Here is a 19,213-nt window from a genome sequence, read left to right as displayed (position 1 = left end):
CTGGAACATCTCCAGCAAGATTATCTATATTACTAAAGGCAGGTTTCTGGTCCAAAGACAGTCTCTCATCAACACTACACAGAGCTCACAGAACATGCCTGGTCATTAGCAATCAAGATGAGTTTTACAACACATCCAGTCTGATATGTAACAAAAGACACCATCTGAGAGATGCAAGAGAAGATCCAAAAGCATTCAAGACTGTAACTGTGAGTCACTGTTTCTGACGATGAAGTGATTCTGAAGAGCCCCATAAACAAGTCACACCTTATTGAATCAAAGAATGGGAAGAAATTCACAGATCACTGAGAAACTACACAGCAAAAGTTATCAATATTGTCTACAAGTTCCTCTTCTGCCAAAGCAAACCACAGAGTACCATGAAGAACCATCCCGCAAAAAGATGAACATTTTAGTGTACTCTGTACTGCAAATAATTAATTTAAAAAAATCTGCTATACAGGTATATTCGTGCTCTTAGGTTTAGCAATGATACATTCTTGTCCAAAGAACCAGAGAATTAGTATACGGAGCAGGACAAGATTTACTGAAACCTATGTCTATGAGCATGACAGTTTCAAAAAGCACCATCACAGATTATAACACCTCACGTAGTATCTGTAACTTACGTCAACAGAGCTCTCAAAAAGCCTGGCTATCTGCATCTGTCCTAATCTAACAGCTTGCAGAAACAAATCCGCCCATATTCTTGACTCTATTTCAAACCTTTTCAGTGCTCATCCATTTAAGTAATACGTACTTTGCATATTGAACATACTTAAATATTTTCATGACATCTCTAGAATACATTCAAGACAGCAAAATCCTTGTGCAGTACTGACAACAGCCTGCCACAACTGTACCACCTTCTCTACCATTCTACCATCTATAGCCTTTCCTTACATATAGTTCAGCAACTGTTAATTCCCAACAACTAATGGCAGCTTCAAGTAGAAAAGCTAAGGTCATATCACAGCTCAAAGCCTTTTTTCCCCCATTGTTTGAATGTCACCGAAATCTAAACTGTTAAAGGACACAAGCTACCCTGGATTAAGGAAGCTCACCCTCCCAGATGACTCTTTCCAGTGTTCTGTCAAATTTCAATATTCTGTGCTCCAAAATCAGAAATTTCATTTTTCAAATCACTTTTTGGAATGCTTTCCCAAATTCATGTCCTTCTCCTGTTCATTCCTGTCAGAATATCTTAAATTGCTTTTAATAATGTCTATTATTCATCCCATCAGACCACCAGTTTTATTCAACTGCATCACATGCTAAACAGTTACTAGTAGAAGTCTGAAGTACATAGCATATATTTTGCTCTACTATTACTCATAGCCAAAGATAAGTATTTCCACGTTTGGATCAGATGACAGGTTATTCCAGTATCCCCCCTTACTGGTCACTTCATGGAAACTAAGAAAGAAAATACTTAGTAATTACAAAATAACATATTGGGGATATTTCCAACACTCAGTGAAGGCTGATTTATGCTTAGAGGCCTAAGAAATTCTGACTCTTGTTGGAAGAGTTCTCATCATGCATGAGAATATATGATCTGTTTTAGAATCCTGCTTATAGGCTAGATGGACTCAATGACACCTTGTTGTTAAATCAGGATTAACCTATTTTCTTCCGTTTTTTAAAATATCTTTCTTTGCAGTCTAGTTGACAATTTTGTTCCTGTGTTCTGAAACGGTTTAAAGAGAACCCAGATGTCTGATCCAACTGAAACACCTCTGAACCTTCAGCCAAGACAGAAACAGGTTCACAAGCTACACTGTGAAGCCCGAGGTACTGTTCCAGGATAATCGGAATGGCTTGGCACATCTGATTCTTCTAAAGTTAAAGAAAAACCCCAAGCAAAGCAACCCTGCAACACAATCTCCACAATACTGAAGGTTCTTTTTCAAATCCTTTAAAAAACTGAAAGCCAAAATCCTCATATTAACTTTTCTTTGACAGTCAGAATAAAAAAGTTAATACAAAACAGCATACCTTTGTCATATAAACAGCATAATTTTGAAAATAATTTGCAAATATTTATAAAGTATTAAGACAATTTGTTTTACTTCAACAAAGGTCACTATTAATATTATGTAAAGAACATAAACCACGCATTTAATAAAGCTAGCATTAAAGGCAAGTTGAAGTAACTGTCTCACTATGTTTAGACTTAGAAGGCAGAATTGAGAAGTTCTAATACTGCAAGAATTATTTATGTCTCTTTGGCCAAACTGAACAAAAACGTGGTTTTAATTTTGACTGCAAGTAGGTAAAAATTTTATCTCCCTATTCTTGTAACTGTGAAAGTAGTAAGAGCAAAAAGCACCAGTAAGAGTTCATGTTCATCCATACATTTCAAATTCTATGAAATTCAAAAGAAACCCAAGATTAAAGTGCAAATTTTGTCCGTCACTAAACTAATAGAAAAAAAACATTGAGCAGTAAAACAAAACTTACTCAGATACTTGTTCAGCAGTTGGGGTATCTACAGAAACTGAAAACAGAAATAAAGGATTTAATTAAAAGTATTTTAAATTATGGAAATACAGAAGTACTCACTTTCAAATCCAAGCACACAGAAATCATAACAATGCAATTGAAAAAAGGGCTGCCATAACACAGACATCCACAGGTAAGTATTTATCTATGTACACTATATTAAAAAGACACTGTATGTACTCACCTTTCTCTATAATGACTTGACAAGTATGAGTGTGACTTTCACTTAGATGTGTGGCCATACTGTCTAAGCCAGAAACATCAGCCAGGAAATCACAGTTAAGACATACTACAGTCACACCTCTAGCAGAGAGAAAGCAAAAAGGAAGTATAAATACAACATGGTTGCAAAAAATGTTTTAACTTACAGCAACTGGACAGACTATAAAAAAAATAAATAAAATTTCCCGCAACTTTAGATGAGATGACTCTCAGAACCATATTCTTTCTTTTTATACTGCAACTAAGCACCTGGAAATCCCAGTCAATGACCAGGGCATCTCCATGCTGGATCCAGTACAAAGAACACCACTTAGACAGAAATTCATCTGTAATGCATGAGTTTCTCAACTGTGGTGGGTTTCGTTTTTTTGTTTGTTTGTTTCCCTCCCTATTACCCATTTTGCACATTATGAAAAATTGGAAAACAAAGAAATAGAAATATTTTTTAAAACTGCTCAGGGTTAAGAAACTAGTTAGTAAACATGGACAAATAACAAATATTTGTCACTGAACAGAATGCTGCTAGTGGAAGAGCTAATGTTTTTATTCTCCTTCTAAATTGTGGAAGCCTAGAAATTCAAGAGGTTCTTAATCTCATTCGACTAATCAGTTCACTATCAGAAAGTAAAAACAATGATCCATAACCGAAAAAAGCTGAATTACCGTAGCTTTGCTGAATGCTTCTTATAGATCCAAAATCTTTTACTAGGACGAGCACTGTGAAAACTAAACATAAGAAAACATTATCACTTAGACTGGTTTTCTTGAATACATTATTCCACATATCCTTTACACTGTAGATAGGACTGCAATTTGCTTATGACAAAGCATGAAAATAGAAGGCTCAATTAATGACCTGCATTTATTATTTTTTTAAGCAGGCAACCAACAGGTTATATGCATAAAGGCCTAGGACTTACATGAGCATTGAAATTAATGACTAGGTCAACATATAAAATATACACAAAAACTTTTAAAGACTTGGGTCACAAATTCAAGAATTCTAGCATTCAAAAATGCCAAGGCATTTTCACGTATATATGTTTAAAAAGACAACTGCATTTTGTATTTTCCTGCAACGTTCAGGGCACAGGATTAACAAGCAGGTTTTCAAAATTTTGTTTTACTGCCACTGCTACGTGATCTGTGTCTAATTATTGCATAGTATAGTTCTATTGCTCTGAAAACTAATGCATTTGTTTTCTTAACAGGCTTTTTTACAGCCGTCATCACCGATATCCTACACTGCCTCACAATCAGTGGCAAACCTCCTACAAAATAACATGCTATTCTGATGACCAGAAGTAGTGTAAGAAAAAGTATCCACTTGAGCATGCTATCTGAGACATCCTTTACACGGTATTCTGAGCACAGATTTCATTAGCAATAGCTGTGGCTGTATGCACTCAGCACTTGTAAAACCAGATGAGGTATTCAATCTGAAACCCAGACAACATGCAACAATTAGTCATTATTTGTTAAGTCTGGCTGAAATTATTACGGAAGATTCCATAGAAACTCTGAAGCAAAGACAGAACACTGCCTGAACCACTGGATTTTTAAGGCAAAACAAGAACATGGGGTTTAGGCCCTCATTACAAAGTAAAAATCCAACCTTAGACATTTCCTTCCAGTCCTATGACCCAGTTCAAAATTCAGCTAATAGAAACATCTAACATAACTTACATGAATTTCGGAAGTATTTAATAACCAAATAAAAATTTTGAAGAGTTCTTACCTCATCATGTGATTCACATAGGCTTTGCTACAGCTGGTGTTGTATCTGCATAAGCTACAGTGGACGTAAGCAGGAAAATGGCTTGCAAAATCTTTTATTTCCGAGTAACACTCAATGCATTTGTGAGCTCCCAAACGACACCTTACAGTAAAATAAAAAAGTTCATATTTAATATCAACACTTAAGATTAAATAACTATTTCAAACTTTTTGCTTTAAGTTGCTAGCAAGCTTTACTACATTAGGGAAAAAATGAGGAACTTAATGTATCAGTTAAATACTTATTAAACTTGTTTTTTCTTGAATTATACTGTCATTATGACCCTAATAAAAAAGTGAAAGTTAATGTAAGCAACTGTTATTGGCTGCTTCTGGAAACAAGATACTGCATTAGCTAAGAACCTACTACTTTAGCTGCTGCTGTTGTCTCTACGCACTTGAGAAGGATTTCAGAGAAATGCTTCATTCACCATGATACACAGAAAAAACACCGTTTTTCCTGTCATCCCTGATATTCCCCACAAGCTCTAAAATATCTACAAAGGAGTAATGTGATCCTGCTCTTCCCCAATTTTGCTGGACAATTTTGGATGTCTCAGACAACTACACCCTGTGAGCATGAGCACCTTATTGGAAGGGAGACATCTACAGTCTTCGACAAAGAAAAGTGCTAACTCATCTTAACCAATGAAATCACATTCTAGTCCATAAAACATCCATTAAATTATTAACATAAGGATAGCAAAACCCACTAAATTGTAAATATAAGGACAGCAGTCTCCCAACAGCTTGCTTTTACCTTCTTGATTTTTTTTTTTTTTTGTAGCTCCCCAAACTAAGGTATCTCCTAGGACAGACAAGACTAAACCTTTCAAATAAGTGGTTCAAATAAAACCCTTAAAAAAATGAAGGAGGAAGATACTTTTCCCTCCGTAAGAAAACTTGCAAAGAACATGCAGGCAGATGTATTCCCCTCCAGAAGTCACTTTTAAACGTAAACCTGCCTAATGAGTCAGTATTTCAACAGTCTGTGGCTCTGTGCAGAGCAAAATTCTGTATTTGGAACAGAGGAGTTTCCAGAACACCTGTTCTTCCATCATAAAGCAGCTTACCACCAACAAAACTGGTGAACAAAGGTTCAGAATTATAATCACAGTACCAGTATGTGGAAAGTTTATGTGCCTGCTTTTTCTGCAAAACTGAAGCGTCAAATCTTCTGCACTGTAGTATTAAAATTTTTGAAAGATAATTAAACGATCAGTTATTTATATTCCAAGTATACTTAGAGATATTTTAAATATTCAGTATGTTACCTTAGATTATGCAATGCTGTATTTGTAATTTTTTTTTTTTTGCTGTTGGTCCATGCATTTTGCTTCTTCGATGCTGTCGGTTTTGATTTTGCTTTTGACTTATTTGTATTAGATTTGTTATGATTTTTAGTGGTTGTATTTTTAGCTTTAGGTGATAACTGAAACACGGAAGCACTTGTACTAACAGAAGATGTAGCTGATGATCCTGACTGAAGGGATCCAACAGATGCTCGAATAGTCACCTACAAGTATGAAATGAAAAATGTTTCTGTTTAGATTTAAGCTAAGTTCCCATTTCTATTTGTCTCAAAGTTTAAGCCACTTTAGGACAAAAAAATCATAGGATAAAACATTCTCCTGAGTAAAGACTGCTTTGAAATATATGAAGTACGGTTGACTAGAGTAAACCTAACCTCAATAGTCTACTGGATGCTGAAAAAGCTCTTGTTTTGGTGGAAATAGTGAGCCATGACAAAACACACTACTTTGTTTTCAGACCTGCAACTGGCTACTTCCTGCTTTCTTAAAACAAAAAAAATGTAGCTGTGGAAAAGAAACAGAAAGGTCAGGCCAGTTAGCTCTACTAAGAAGAACATCAAAGAAACCCATAAGTACCCAGATTTAACAAAAGCCCTGTGTCTTGTTGCCTCATGATTAGCCCATCTACTTCCTTCAGATATTTTTGCTCCTCATCCTAGACCCCCAAGGACTAATTCTGGTTTCTGACCTCTTATCTGGCACTACCACACTCCTTTGTCTTGCCCTTAAATTTGGTTCTCCAGTTTTCACTCGCAGCATAACTCCTAATTATACTTCTTGCCCATACTTATAGTTTAGAAGCACCTCATCTTCTATACCTGGTTCCAAGCTCTTCAGTCTCAATATCTACATCCCATCAAGGTATGCTAACACCAAAATTTTAACATAATCTAGGCTTTCATTAGATCATGAAGACCCTGAAATCTTTAGAAAACCGAGGTATTGCCACAGAGCAGAGAATCAGTGCTTTACATTCTGCCAAGGAACACAATCAACATCAACTTCAGTCATTTTCCCTTCCAGATTCTATAGGAAATGAACGGTGAAGAGCTGATCAAAATGTTAATTTTCTTCCTTTCAACTGAAAGGACATGTATCATCCAAGCTTCATTTAAAAACTACAGGAAAAAGTCCTGAAATCTACACGAAAATCCTAGTCTAAGTGGTTCCTTCATCACAGAATGGTTTGGGTTGGAAGGGACCTTAAGGACCATTTAGTTCCACCCCCTGCCATGGGCAGGGACACCTCCCACCAGCCCAGGTTGCCCAAAGACTCATCCAGCCTGGCCTTGAACCCCTCCAGGGATGGGGCATCCACAGCTTCTCTGGGCAACCCGGGCCACTGCCCCACCACCCTCCCAGTAAATAATTTCTTCCTAATACCTGACCTAAATCTACTCTCTTTCAGCTTAAAAATGGAAGAATGATTTAAAGATATCCTAAGTGTTCTGAGGAGACATGAATTTACTTCATAAAACACTCAGCAGAAAACTGTGGGGTTTTTTTTCCACTTCAAATGCTGGAGATAGATGTAGTGAACTCAGTTTTAAGTACATATTGTCTATGGAGAAGTAGGTCTTGTACTCTCTCTGATTTTTTGCCACCATCTTCCACAGCTGAAAATCTTTCATATGAAACGATGCAGACCCCTCAAGACCAACATCCAGACTATGTCCTTTTCTTGTAGCACAAGAAAGGATAAAATGCGAGGGGGCAAATAAACCAACAGCTTCAAGAAAGAACTGACTGTACTACTGCCATATACATGTACAGGAGAATGGGACAGACACCAACACCACAGATCACCAGGAGGAAACCACAAACTGGGCCTGGCAATTCTTCCAACAGGAATATTTTTTAGAGTTTTAGTTTTAGAGGCAGGGGAAAAAATTTGCTTTGGAAAAGAAAGCAGAAAAGCACTTCTTTCTATTCCACCCCTTTCTCTACCAATACATATTTTCCTTTGCCCCTCTAATTTTCCTGTATGAACACTTACCTTTGTTCCAGGAGGCAATCCTTCTAACTGTTTGGGTTTCCTAAATGTTCGGTGATGCTGAGTCTTGTGATCCATTTTTTCTTTGCACGTCAAAAATTGCAGTCTGCACTTAGTACAACGGTATATTCCTTTTTTCTTTTAAAAACAGAAGACAATCTATAGTAAGCATGAATGTCATGGTAGACAAAACTCCAACCCTAGCCTGTCTTAAGCAATGCTCATCCAGCTTCTAAAACATCAACTGGACAAACTCCTAATATTGTACGAAGCCAAGACACTGTGCAGGAATTAAAGAGAGAATACTACTTGAAAATGTGAGGCAGCATCATTACTAAGAGTACGAGAATCAGGTTACCAGTTACAAGACGACATAGTACTTCATAATCTTTTTCTCCACTTGAGCTAGTGAAAGGTTTGCTAGTAACCTCAAGAAAAGCAGAACACATCACAACAACTTGATGAAGAAAACGAGTTGCAGAGATATTCTGTCAAGGATATTCAGAGGATTTTTGTCTTTTTTTAAACAGGGAGCTGATTCTAATAATTCCCTTAAAGACTTTTCAAAACACGCAGTCATAATTCTTCTACCATATTCTATTAACTATTCTTATCCAGTACCAACCATACAAATCAGTTACGCTATTTTTTCAAAGAGAAATTAATAACACACATTTAGCATTTTTCTAGCATTAAGGATTGAAAATTATCTGCTTACCTGATGCCTCATGTAATGATGCATATACGGTGCTCCAATTTTAATTACTTTGAGGCAAAATGGGCATAGCAAGTGTTTTGTATTTTCATGAACTGTCCTAAAATGTGTTTCTACATCTGAAAAAGCTGAGGATCTGTAGTTGCATACCTAAAACAAAAAGTTCGACTTTCTTGTTAAAAGTTTATTGACAGTAAAGACAGGTGGGTGGTGTAATCTAAATATAAAACAGTCTGAGATACCTGGCAAACGTATGGCATTTCACCTGGCTTATGATTGTCCTTCATATGTTGCAAAAGAACTTGCTCTGTTTCAAAGGATAATTCACAGATCTTGCAAATTGCTAGAAAAAGTGAAAAACAAGAAAAAAGTAAAAATTTGTTTGGGGTCATAAGTAGATAAATTATAACACGTATACGTGAAGTGTATAAACGTAAAGCAATCTAACGATTATTCTACTCTTCAGAAGAAATTCCCTATACAATTTCAGGAAGTCAGCAGTGCAAGGCCCTTAAACAACATGAATTATTGCAGTCAAGCTTTCAATTAAAAAACAGCTTTTTAAAAAGATTTTTTAAAACATTTTTTCAAACACACATTGCTCTAACATAAATTGAATGAGTGCCCAGCTCCTATATTAAATCTCAAGATAATTGCTCTTAAATAAATAGCTTTATTCTGAATGTACAAACCAGCAAAGTAGAAGTCAGAAAATACCTAAAAATTTTAGGTCACAAAAAGATTCAATGTGATACAATCCAACTTACTAGATGACTCGTAAGGCGTGTGTGTACTTTCAATGTGGCACTGCAGCTGGAATGGGGTGGGAAACTGACGGTAACAGTGCTGGCAGGTGGTGTGGCTTTCCCAACTTTCACTGCTCTGCTTCTCAAGCTCCAAGTGATGTTTCATGTGGTTCATAAACCTTTAAATGACAGTGAACAGGTGCTAAAACCTACATTTTAACTTCCACTAGAATGCAAAATGTACAGGATTCTTTAGAAACTGTACTCCATAAGAACTTTCTCAATTAGAAAAAAAATTCCAAGGAATGTGTTCATTTAAAAAAAAAAAAAAAAAAAAAGGCAAAGTTAAGCAAGCTGACTACACCAGAAATCATCTTAAAACATCTAAAAGCTTAAGCAGAAATTTTGACTATTGTAAGTCACATGCCACATATCCGAAACATGTTCTAAGGCTAAGCAATCTATTGCATTTTTCATGTTTGCTTAGACAAAATTCTTGCCTTGAAATAAAGGGAAATTAGTAAAGGCAACAACAAAACATGTCAGCTGTTCGCACTTCACCACCACCAGAGTCTCAAATCCCCATTCTGAAGCAAGTATAACTTTAGCTCTGCTGAAACTATTAAGTAGCAAGAACATATTGGCAATTAGGACATTACGACTTTTTCTGAAATCACCTCCATTCAAAACTGGCAGGGTTCCAGCAGCTTTCTTTGAATAAAGCATTTAGGACTGAAGTTGAATTATGAAGGACAGTTATCAAAGAATGTCACTGTGCAGCTGACAAGCCAAAGTCTATGAGAAACTTGGTGGTATGTTACTACTTCAAGTGACCACCTCTTCCTCATTAATATGTCCACCTATCTGTAGTAGGAACCTATTCTGGCTGAGAAGTCTAGGCACCCATGACAACATTGGCAGGTCATAGTTACTTGTGGAGCAGCACAAGGACAGGTTAGTTGCACAACCCACTACCTGTTCAACTTCAAAAACTGTTCTATTTTGAATGTGCTTCATTTCAGTACAGCCAGAGGAACTATTAAATGTAGGTCACACTCACAAAAGGAATTTAGTTCCCAATATAGTGACCTGGGATTTGGAAAAAGCAAATGAGCTAAGGAGAAGAGACTCTTGAGCTCAAGCTTCTAATATCAAGCAGTTGCTTAAAAAACACAAAAGAAAAAAAGCAAATAAAAAAGCTAACTGAAGATATCCAGGTATCTACCAGAAGAAAGGAACCAACACCAGTACTCCATATTACCTTAACAGAACATTGTTTCCATGGTGTGTTCTAACACAGGTCTTTTAAAGGAAGTAAGGGATTACCCTGATGAAGCACTTTGTGATTTTCTGAATTAAGGTCCAGAAAACTGGACAGGTTACAGGTATAAAATACACCTTGGAATAAAAATTCTGGAGTTACAGAGCTATGGAATACTGTACAAAGTTAAAGCAAAAATCAATAAGGCTGAAAGTCATCTCTAGAGAAATTCAAAGAAAAATTAAATGCTCATTTTTTAATTACTTGCTGTGCAACACATAGGCACCATAGCACCAACAGCTTACAATAGAATGCTGAACAGAAAACAGTACCTGAAAAACATTTTTAAAAATTAACCCAGTATCTTAATAAAGTATTTTTTCTGTGGAGTACTTTTCATGATATTGCAAGAAAGGCTTATTTGAGAAGTATTATGCATATAAAAAGAGAAGAAAGACCTCTTGGCCCATATGAAACATTGTTCACTGCTCTTAAAAAGATAAATTACAAGGGAAGAAATGCCGTAATTAACAGGAACTATAAAATCGTGAGAGTAAACTTTTAAAGTCTAGTAACATACAACATTTTCAAGCTGCTTAAGACAAATTACTGGCATTTTAATTAGGATTTACACATACTTAATGATTAATAGCAAATTTAATGTTTGTAATTACATGAAACTTTTGTTTTGTTCAATAACACAGGTCTATTGTTAGCATAAACCTGTTCATTTTAACTTGCAGACTATGCCCTTTGAAGGAACAGTCCATTTTTCAGTTTTACATTCTGCTATTTCAGCTTCCCTTGAAGAATGCATGTAAAAAAGTTCAATGACCTTAACTTCTAAAGGAACAATGACACAAACTCGCCTACCTATTAAAACAGCTTACTGAAGATTTTTTTGCAGCATTTGGAAGTAAAATTATTCCATCAAAAAGCAGATGTTACATAACTAAAGCACCAACAATTAGTCACTGTGCATCCCTAAAGGGAATTAACACTCGCATATACTGATACAACCATCAATCCAGACGGCAAATTGTAAAACACTTTGCTGCCCTTTCTAACCCCAAAGTCCTACAACTGCTCTCATTAAAACTCTACACCATTATAATCTGTACTCTAATCTGTAAAAAGTTTAAGTTATGCCTATACATGCATAAAAAAATTAATTCAGTTACCCAATATTATCAGTTTTCAGTAAGAAAAAAATTTCTATCCCAGAGAGACAAATTTTTAATGCATGAGACTCAAGTGCTGTGGGCTGTAAGTAATTAACAAACAATTAAGGAAGTGAGTTCAAATACCTTATGTTATTTTTAAGAACTTTCAGACAGCTGAAGCACTTAAATGTCGTATGAGTCTTCTGCTCCTGTTGTACCTGCTGGGTGTCACCTTCATGTTTCCCATAATAAAAGTCGTTAACTAACATAATCAATTTTCCTTTCTCAGATTCAGCAGTCTTGCTTGTTGTGCTTGAACATTCTGTTTTGGCCATTCCCAGGAAAAAGTTATTTACCATATCTGGACAACAATACTGGGTGGAAAGCAGGAGGAGAAGAGACACAGACAAAGGTATCAGTCTCTCTTACCAAACTGCATCGATGACAACAGCATTTTAAAAACTGAAGCTACTCACTAACTAGAGTTAGATGCAAAGCTCAGTTTTCCGACTTTATTCATATTCACATATGGATTTTGATCAGTCACTGATCTCTAGGTAGTGTTTAGGTAATCAAATACTATATAATATAAAAGCTGAAAAGGGATTACTCTCACGGGTTCATGTAAGATAAATGTAAGCTAGAAATCTGAACACCAGCGTTGCCTTACTCATTAGAAAAAGGTCTCCTTCATTTAGATTTAATAATGAGAAAGAAAAAAGCAGCTTTTATGCAAGTATTTTGCTGACAAGCTTAAGTTTACTGAGAACTTAATGGAAAGTTTTATCTTGTCTTTCTTTGAGGTAGACATATGTTGAAACCTGCAAAAGTTCTTCCAGCATTACTGAAAACTTCAGAAATTTTAAATCACACACCGTACGCTGTTCAAGCTTCTTTATGCCAAAAATGTACATAATGAACGTTTAACCCAACAGCTATAATACGAAACCTAACAAGTATGAAGTACTTCATACAGAAGGTACTATGCGGTTTCCAACAGTGAACAAAATTAGCATGTTTCAGAGGACAGATCTTGCTGAATAACAGTTCTTATTGTGCAGGACTACTTTTTATAAGCCTACTAGTAAAGTATTCATTTCCTACTGTGGAAGTGTAACTCAGTATATTTATCCCATATAGTTTAACTAAAATTTAATTAAATAATACTTATTAAACCCACTTCTTCAATGGTTCTTTCATTTGGTTGATGTACTCGGCGCAAAAGCTATTCTCTACAAACAATGATTAGAGAAAGATAAAACACTTGATTTTTTTCCACTGTTATGTAAGTATCTTAATTGTATTCTGAAGCTGAAGAGGACAGCAGCTACCATTTTGGGCATCTTAAACCCAGTAAATCAGAATAATCTGTGTGAACAGTAACTCAGAGCTTCACAAATTTCTCTTACACAGTAGTTCATATCCCTTTTGCATGGGTTATTCACATCAGAGTGCAAAGCCATTTCTCTGGCCCTTGAAATGGAATACATACGTCTGAGAATCACAGCAATCTTTGCCAAATAATAATAAATATTTTCCAGGAAACAGTACTTCCAGAAACAATAAAAAGTTTCATAAACAGACTAACCAATGCTTAGTTTCTGAAAACTCTGTTTCTCACAGTGTTTAAGTATGAACTACAAATTAAGTTCTTCTCCTCAGCTTAACAACTTTTTTAGCTACCAGATTATATATAAAAAGCTAAGTTTACACTGCCATCTTTGTCTCAGGAGGTATCTAACAAAGATGTGGGTCAACTGCCTGCCTAATATCATAGGCACTTACCTTAATCAGATTTACCTGAATCTGGCCAAGGGTTCAAGAAGTCAAAGATGTTGCAGAGAGAAATCACGCAGAGACAGCAAATACACCTCAATTTATTGGAAAAATTAGGCAAAAAGTGGCAAGATTTACAGCTTCCCTACTCCATTCTTTCTCTCCTCAACTGCAAGGTATTGAGCATTTGTTCTCTGGTTGATCACAGCCAGAAGCCACACTATCTTCATATCAAAACATGGCACTCTCATAATCAAACAGAATCCCAGATAAGTTTGTCATAATGTTTACCAGCCCCAAAATATTTTACCTTCATATGATTTTTTAGAGGATCCATAAGATTGAAATGAATATTGCACTTCGGACAAGCTCGTGGAAAAGGTCCTCCATTTTTAATGGTGCTTGATGCAGCATTTGTACCTGTAAAATTTAAAATACGTTAATATTCAGAATTCATAGGCAGAATACTCAATGTATTATTATTTAATATTCTAGCAAACTACACTATTTCAAATTAAAACTATGGCAACTGATATAGCTGTTGTAACCATAAGCAAGGTTTTAAAACCATCTTTTAGCTATCCTTCCTTTTTTCCAAACTGAGTTTCAGTTAGTGCTGTTTGATACAGACCTATAAATAACTTTTACAAAATCTTAGTGAGAAATAAGAAAAAAAATGGGAGGGGGTGAAGGTAGCATCTTAGAGACAAAGCATCAATTCTGCACACCACCACCCTCCTACCACCTGGATAGGATGGATTTGTGAAGTTTCTGTTTTAAGAACTTTAATTCCCAAATAAACACGTAAAACTTGCTTTATGCCATGACCTGATCATCATCACAACAGGGTTCAGATAATGGTTTTGGAAAGGAATGTCACCATCTTGTTCTCAATGATAAGAAGATTTCTCTCTGGACAGTTGTTGGAACCTAGGCCTATCCAGATGCATCATTCCTGTTGAGCAAAGGTGTCTTTGGAGAACCTGGAGAATAAATCCTCTAAATAATTACTCCCAGTAATGAAAGGAAATAGTATTTCTCCTTTCAACATAAAATTATTAATACCTTTTAAGAAAAAACAAAAAAGCTCTGCATTAGCTTAAATTTTAACAAATAAACCCAGGCTTCCAGTTTTCTCCAAACTGACAAAAAAGCAAGCAAGACTTTTCCAGTTGTTCTCTTGCATTCTCAGGTCATTCACAGATCTGGAGGACTGCATGCAGAATAAGCAGTTTAGAACAGAAGGTTAAACACAGTAAGAGTTTTAAGCAGTGTCTCAACTGTGGAGTCAACCGTACCCTGCCAGGGCTATGAAAAAATGTAATAAAAATAAACACACAAATACATCCACCTTATAACAAGGGAACAAGTAAGTGTATGAGTTAAAACAACCACGAAACAGCATTATACATTTTGTCACAAAAATAGTCTTGCATAGTCCATGAGGTAGACAGGGATCAAACAGTATTTTTCCTTGTGAAGACAACAGTATTGTTAAAAATCATAATTAAGCAGAAAGCCGTTCACATGAGTGGATGGTCACGCAAGAGATGTACCACAAAACAGTGCTGCAAGTCTTCACTATTACAGTTTGTAAAACGTTTTGACATATCACATCAAAGTGCAAGCTGAGTTGGAAGAAAACAAGTTCTGCAGCAAGATGTAGTGTTCTGCAGTACTTCAGTGCTGGGTTCTGCGGCACATTAGAAATTGCTATGCTAGCATGGGATGACTCAGAGACAAACTCATAAAAATAAGGATGTCAGTGAATATGACCTACTCCTTTGTTACTGCATTTAGTAAGATACTCCAGTTATCTTTTGTGTATTATAGGCTGTAGCACAATATCTGTTTTATGCAACACAGGGTGGAGGAAAATTTTTTGCTGCGATATTCCATGTTATAGCCACTTCCTGCTCATTGCTGGGGAGGACTCTGATAGCAAGCCAGCCGCAAACAAGACATGCAAAAACCCCAAATATGAAATTATTCCAAACAGAATCACACTGTAAGTAGTCCCTCATTTTAACATTATAGGAGAGAGTGTGGTTGCAAATATCTCCAAGAATAAATTCTTGTCTATTAACAATCAGCTGGAAAGAACCTTTTGGCTCAGGAGAAAAACACACCTAATTATTAATACACTGAAACAGTTTGACTTCCTCTCATCTTCTAGGGAGGTAAATGTCTTTCAAAGAACATTCTCTCTTTGAAACTTAGATTCTCTCTCCTCTTTTCCCACTACTATTTTCAACTGTATCAAAAACACTGCTGCAAAAGAAAGGGAGGAACTGCAAAACTTTGCAATAGTTAGTTGAAGTACAGAACCACAGAATAATTTAGGTCGGACCTGTGGAGGTGTTTTTGTCCAATGCCCCACTCAAAGCAAGTCCAACCTTATCAGGATGCTGAGAGCTGTGTCCAGTCAACTTCTGAATATCTCCAGGGATGGAGACTCCACAATCTGGGTCCTTGCTGCACTGCCTGACATTCCAATAATGATTTCCCCCCCCCCCTTCCTTTTATCTAATCAGAATTAGTTGATAAATTCAGTCAGAGTTTTTTCAATCTTGACTTTCTAGGTTTTATTTTTTTTTAAAGTTTCAACTCTCTATTCAGTTCTTTGACACAGAAAATCTGAACTAAGAGTATGAGGTCAGAGGCATTTATTTTGATCATGAGTCTTCACAGCCACTAAATAACTTAACCATTGCTTTACAGAATCCAGAAATACCTACTAAAAAATAAAGGTCTAAAATTTGAATAACGTAGGGTGTATTAATTTGTAAAGGTATATAAATCCTTGCATAGAAAGGTTTTCCTCATTTTAAGGCATAAGAATAGAGTTTATTTATTTACATTGCCTTAATAGCATTAATAATACCGATCAAATTAAACACTACAAGAGTGCTAGCTCTTTCCATTAGGCAGACACATGGATTGACAGACCATCTGATCTAGCACACCTTCTGAAGCTACACTGTGATGCTGTTACTGTTGGGGTGAAACAGCTGAATTGCTTCCAGCACCAACCTCATTAGGCTTGGCCTTTTTTGGAGTCACACTGTTGCCCTCAGAAGTAGCAGTACTCTTAGATACAAAACCACTGTCATTCCAACCTACACTGGTTCAAATTAAAGAACCTCAGGTTTTTTCCATTGTCTATTATGAGCATATTACTGATGCCTATACTTTAATAGATGGACAAGTCTACATAAAGCAGTTAAGATTTCCCTAAAATAATAAGCCATACAGAAGAAAACAATATCCAACTCAGACTGAATATTCTAAGGCCAAGGGAGAAGGAAAGATAAATGCAAAGAGATATAGCCTCATCCCTGAAACCCACCAAATCAGACTACGACCACCTGAATTTATTTGTGTATTTTTCACATCTTTACCCACACTAGCCTGAAACAAAGGGAGTTCACAGTAATGAAGTGAAGCTAAGCAGCTGGTTTCCACAACACCCACTATTTGGAACAACCTCTGCCCTTCTGATGAAAAACCCATCTCCTTTTTTCTGGTCCTGTGTTAACGCTGGTTTAATTTTTTATTTAACTGTAAAACATTTGAGACTTCAGTTTGTACGCAAAATGAAACCAGTATTGTAACTTCTACTGACCAGTCACGGCACACCTATTTGCTCTCTTCTGAAAGAACAGTTGATTCACTTATTATTTGCAGTATTTCTTCTAAAAAAATAACAGATCACTAAAAAATAACTCAGAAATTCAAAGATTTGGTGCCTGATAAACGTGCCCATCAATATTTGGCTCCATCTTGTTCCGAAACCCATGCCCCTTTCACTGTAAGTTTACCCTTGATGATGTAATCTCAATACAGAGATTAGTCCTCAAGGAGACCTGAAAGAGGACAGCTACATACCAAGAAGTCTGAAGTGCCAGCACAGGCCTTGTAAATCTCTCATAATCACAGACTGCAAACAGCCTTAAGACTATAATAAACTATGACAAGGACTGGACTTTAGTTCCAGACACAATTTTCTGAACTAAGGACATTCTTGCGCATTCCCCTCCCAACAGTCTAGCTGCTCCAGCGATTTCTTTGGGTGCGATAAGAAACAGAATTAGTACCTTTAAAAGTCTTCTCAACAAGCAGAGACAACTTGTGTCACATAAAATTATTCAAACTTTTTCTGAGAAGAAACAAAATAACCCCCTCCCACTCCTCCAAGTTGTGTTTACTCAGTGGCAACTTATCTGCACCTACTAAACAGTCTGGATAGTCTCCCCTTTCAATCCACAGAGGCAAAGAATCTCAGCAGGGAATGATGTCATTTGAGCATCTTAGAGAATCTACCACACTATGTCTGATATACAGGAAAACATAATTCACTTGTTATATATGTTTTTAATCATCCTAAAGTTCTCCTTTGTAGCAAGCTTTTCCTCCTCTCTGACATAAATGAACATAAGTGTCTCACTCTATACATTGTTTGCCTAAAGTAATTAACACATTCACAGAACAAACAGGCTATTAATTAGATACTACTACTTCCTTGGGTTTTAAAATGCACTTATAGTTGCACTGTTATGTACATGAGCTGGTTACACTGACATGCGCTTCTTGATCAGCAAAGGCTTCCATACAGCTGGTATGACTTTAGCATTCCTCTGTATCAGGGAGGCTATTTAAGCATCGCCATCAACCCACAGCAGGAACTGCTGCAATGTACTTAATTATGTGCAGTTGTGTAATGAGGGCCAGGGAAAAGACAGAAGGTCTGACTGATTTTACAAGAATCTTCTGTAAAGTATTTTATTACTGTAGAAAACCTGATCTGAAAAATCAAAAAGGACTATTTTTACATGTTAACAAAATTGGCAATAATTACAATTAAAAAAACTTGACATATCCATGACAAAAAACCTGAAGACTATTTTATACATTTATAAAGGTGAGCATTCTTAACTCAGCTTATACAACTCTGATCTCATAAATTCCCTCTTTCAGAAGAAATATAATACTAAGAGAATATACATAGATTTGCATTTGAATATTTTGTTCATTTTTAAAAAAAATTAAAGCGTATTTTGAAAAACAGTCAAACCAATTCCAAGTATTATTTAATATCTAGCTGGTATAAATCAGATGAATTCCTCTTTTCATCAAAGCACCTCTCTCAAGTAGTGCGTGGACAGAAGAATTCCTTGGATCACCCATGTTCCAGACTAGTTTGTCCAATCCTCTACCCAGCAGATCACAACAGCCAAAACTGTCAAGGACTCCAGCTACTCAAGAGAGCAGAGAAAAACAGCAGCCAAACAATTCTTGTTTGGTTTTCAGGCTGCTCAGGAGTCTGTTATCTTCACTTCATGCTCTTAGTGAATACTTTTGTAAATATTTTGTAGCTATTATGAAACAGTTGGCTATATTCATACATTATTATTATACATTATTAATATTATTATTATACAGTATTATTGTGTACAATATCTAACATCACTGCAAGAAAGAGCAAAGTGTACTGGATGTAGTATCACCTTGCTGACAGCTTTTTAAACACACATTACAACCCTACTGTAAAATCCTTAACACCATTATGTGCATCTGTTCTTGCTGGGCCTGATTTTATGAACGATGGTGAAAGACATTAGAAATGGCAATCTAAAATGAAAGCATCAGATGTACAGTGGCAACAGTCATCAATTAACAGGACAGGGACATGAAAGCCAACTTATTTGGGGCCTCTAGTCACAGAATCACAGAATGTTAGAGA

At 36.1% G+C, this 19,213-nt stretch overlaps 1 protein-coding gene across 1 annotated transcript in view; it reads right to left on the bottom strand.

Annotated features, from left to right (window-relative positions):
• Positions 1-16,594, bottom strand: part of ZNF280D (zinc finger protein 280D) — a gene marked incomplete at its 5' end in the record, with an annotated part of 30,852 nt that extends 14,258 nt beyond the window's left edge. Inside the window, 12 exon segments of the mRNA XM_010079352.1 lie at positions 2,464-2,500; positions 2,690-2,808; positions 3,391-3,453; positions 4,466-4,606; positions 5,778-6,019; positions 7,813-7,947; positions 8,528-8,674; positions 8,767-8,867; positions 9,292-9,449; positions 11,839-12,068; positions 13,781-13,890; positions 16,437-16,594. Coding sequence (XP_010077654.1) covers positions 2,464-2,500; positions 2,690-2,808; positions 3,391-3,453; positions 4,466-4,606; positions 5,778-6,019; positions 7,813-7,947; positions 8,528-8,674; positions 8,767-8,867; positions 9,292-9,449; positions 11,839-12,068; positions 13,781-13,890; positions 16,437-16,594 — 1,641 coding nt within the window.
• Positions 16,595-19,213: the final 2,619 nt, after the last annotated feature.

Source organism: Pterocles gutturalis, unplaced genomic scaffold (assembly GCF_000699245.1).
Source record: "Pterocles gutturalis isolate BGI_N339 unplaced genomic scaffold, ASM69924v1 scaffold4, whole genome shotgun sequence".
NCBI classification, from domain to species: Eukaryota; Metazoa; Chordata; class Aves; order Pterocliformes; family Pteroclidae; genus Pterocles; species Pterocles gutturalis.
The sequence above is the reverse complement of the archived record's forward strand: the minus strand, read 5'-3'. Positions and strand labels throughout refer to the sequence as shown.